This window comes from Triticum dicoccoides, chromosome 4A (genome assembly GCF_002162155.2).
Source record: "Triticum dicoccoides isolate Atlit2015 ecotype Zavitan chromosome 4A, WEW_v2.0, whole genome shotgun sequence".
Taxonomy (NCBI): Eukaryota; Viridiplantae; Streptophyta; class Magnoliopsida; order Poales; family Poaceae; genus Triticum; species Triticum dicoccoides.
This window is the reverse complement of record NC_041386.1, coordinates 740502287-740504916: the sequence shown is the minus strand read 5'-3', so window position 1 is coordinate 740504916 and position 2630 is coordinate 740502287. Positions and strand designations below refer to the sequence as shown.

The window sequence follows — 2630 nt, the reverse complement described above, 5'->3', positions numbered from 1 at the left end:
GGGGGGGAGGGTTTGTGCACCTCTTATCCTCGAGCAATTCTTGTAGTTCCTCAATGAGATCCTCCGCCTCCAAGTTCTCTACATTGAAATTCCTTACTAGTTTACGGAGGATATTTCCCAAAACTTTCTTCACATCAGGATTCTGACCAACCGAAACAAAAGTTTTAAGATGGTATTGGGCTTTAAGCTTGTCATATACTGCCTTGGCAAGTGTGGTCTTGCCCAATCCTCCCAATCCAACAATGGAGACTATCTTGAGATTTTCCTTTGATACATCGCCATCCTCCTCAAATAGCCTTATTAGCTCATCTCTTGGTCTATTGATGCCAACGAGCTGTTCTTTATCTTCATACATAGCCAAAATCCGAAGTTCATCAATGGCAGCTTTGGCAGATGCATTAGGTACCACATTGTCGACCTTATACTCTTTACACTTTTTGGCCGCATCTTGGACTTGTTTGCTTTTGTCTTTGATCAAGTTGCCTATTGTATGGTGACTCTTGCCCTTCTCTAAGTGGAAGCATATCTCGTGTGTGAGTTCCCTGAAGCCACTTGTACTAGATTCAGGCTGGCTTTGCACCAAGAAGCCGTCAACGAAATCCTCTAGGTCATATGACATCTCCCTGACATTGCTGGCCCAACGCTTGACCAGGTCATCGAGGTTGCCCCGCTGCACCTCTGACACCTTGCGGAGTACGAGCTGCATCGTCACCAGCTCTCCCGAGAGTGACTGGACATCTTTTTTGACGCTTGCCTCCAGATTGAAGTCCTCCTTGTTGAGCTCGCCCAGCTTGTGGAGTAGGCTGCCCATGGCCCCCCTTGTGACATCCACGGCTCGGTCGCTGACTCTCAGTAGGTAAGTCATGTTCGTAGGTTGACTCTGTGAAAATTCTTCTGGTAGGTGGAAATCACGGTGATCTAGTTCTTTGTGACATTGTCCTTGCACGCCGTCTTTATAGATGCTGGAATTGATGTCCTGGCACCATAAACAACGAAGTAATAACATTGAATAATAAAATTATTTCAGTAATGGTGTTATGTACATTGAGATTATTTGATGAAGCTCACCATGAGGGAGACTGCCTCGGCTGGCAAACTGGGGTCTTGTCGACTAACAGGCTCATATTTGACCTTCAAATTCACCTCATCAACCATTTTACCGGCCTCTTCATGGAATATATGTTCAGTGATATCCTCATCTCTAAGATTACTCACTTTTGTGCTCTGGATGATGAACTTGTCACCATTCTGTGTAACTTGTGGTGCCCTATCCTGTCGCTGCGCCTGCACTGTTATCTGAACAAGATGCTCGTTGCATCCTGGCGGCACAATGCCTTTCCCTGGCCGTGTCGTGTACTGCTGGCTTGGTCTTTCAATGTTGTAGGCAAAACAGGCCTTTGTCCTGTTGGTTAGATTAACTGAGCATGACATCTCCTTGTTATCGTCCAATGTAAAATGTAGCTCGAGCGGTTCAATACCAAGCATGTCATCATCCATATAAGTGCTTTGCTGCGAGAAAAGAGAGACATGCATTATCAGAAAGTGCACTATTTTCAGAAAGGATGCATAGATAATTTAGGCTACTAGGATAGTTTTACCGAAAAAGGGTTTTCCCCGCTTTGTATTCCAAAGCACCAACACCGAGTACAGATAACGCTGTGGCGAGCAGCACAACACACCAGGAAAAAAATAAGAAGAAACAAATGCCAACCACGGCAGCTTGGCAAAGCGCGGACGACCCGCCACCACGGCGCCCACCGGAAACGAATCACCACAGACCAAGGCTCCGATCCGCTGCGTACCAAGCAGCACCTCCAAGAAGGGATGCGACGCCGACGACGCTGCTGCCCGGACGAGTCCTCAGGTTTCCCCGGGCACACGGAGGGAGGTGGGGGGTGGAAACTCCCGACACCCTCCAGGAAGGAATGGTGGCACCCGCAGGTGTCACCGCGTCGGGGCCGAAGCCGGCAGGGATTTCTCCCGCATACCAGCCCCAACCTCCCAACCGGACGGAACCGACCCGCCAAACCGTCGCCCACCACCATGCGCCAACGCAGTAGCGCCGCCACCCACGCCGCCTCACTACGAACACCACCACGAGGCCAAGAGGATCGGAGAGAAGCTCACCATGACGGTAGCAGCAACACCGACGCCGGGCGGGAGGGAACCACCTCCACCGCCGTCGTGCGGGAGGCCCGTGCCTCCGGCACCGTCGCGGTAGCCGTCCGGACGCGGCAGCAGGGCATGCCGGGCCACCCCCGGCCCAGCCAGGCCCAAAGCGGGCCCGTTAAGCCCCGCCGGCCGCGATGCAGCAAGCCGGCGTCGTCGCCGCCGGCACCCAGCCACTCGTCGCATCTCCCCCGCCTCCCAGTAGCCACGCCGGAGCCATCCCCGCCGCCGGCCCGCCCAGGCCCAGATGGGGCCCGAAGGGCCCCGATCTGGGCCGAGCGGACGACGCCAGATCCCGCCACCGCGCCGCCCCGCCGCCAACAGCGGCGCCGCCGCCCAGCTGCTCGCCTGCATGCGCCACGGATCCCCGCCGCCACGCCAGACCGCCGTCGCCTAGATGCACCCCCCGGAGCCGCACCGCCCGCGCCAGAGAGCGACCGGGAGGGGAAGGGCCAGGAGGC

At 54.9% G+C, this 2630-nt stretch overlaps 1 protein-coding gene across 1 annotated transcript in view; it reads right to left on the bottom strand.

Annotated features, from left to right (window-relative positions):
* Positions 1 to 2630, bottom strand: part of LOC119288311 (disease resistance protein RGA5-like) — a 7638-nt gene that overhangs the window by 2339 nt on the left and 2669 nt on the right. The window contains exons 7-8 of the mRNA XM_037567936.1: positions 1069 to 1369; positions 21 to 976 (exon numbers count right to left, since the gene is read on the bottom strand). Coding sequence (XP_037423833.1) covers positions 21 to 976; positions 1069 to 1369 — 1257 coding nt within the window. The remainder of the gene's footprint in view (positions 1 to 20; positions 977 to 1068; positions 1370 to 2630) is intronic.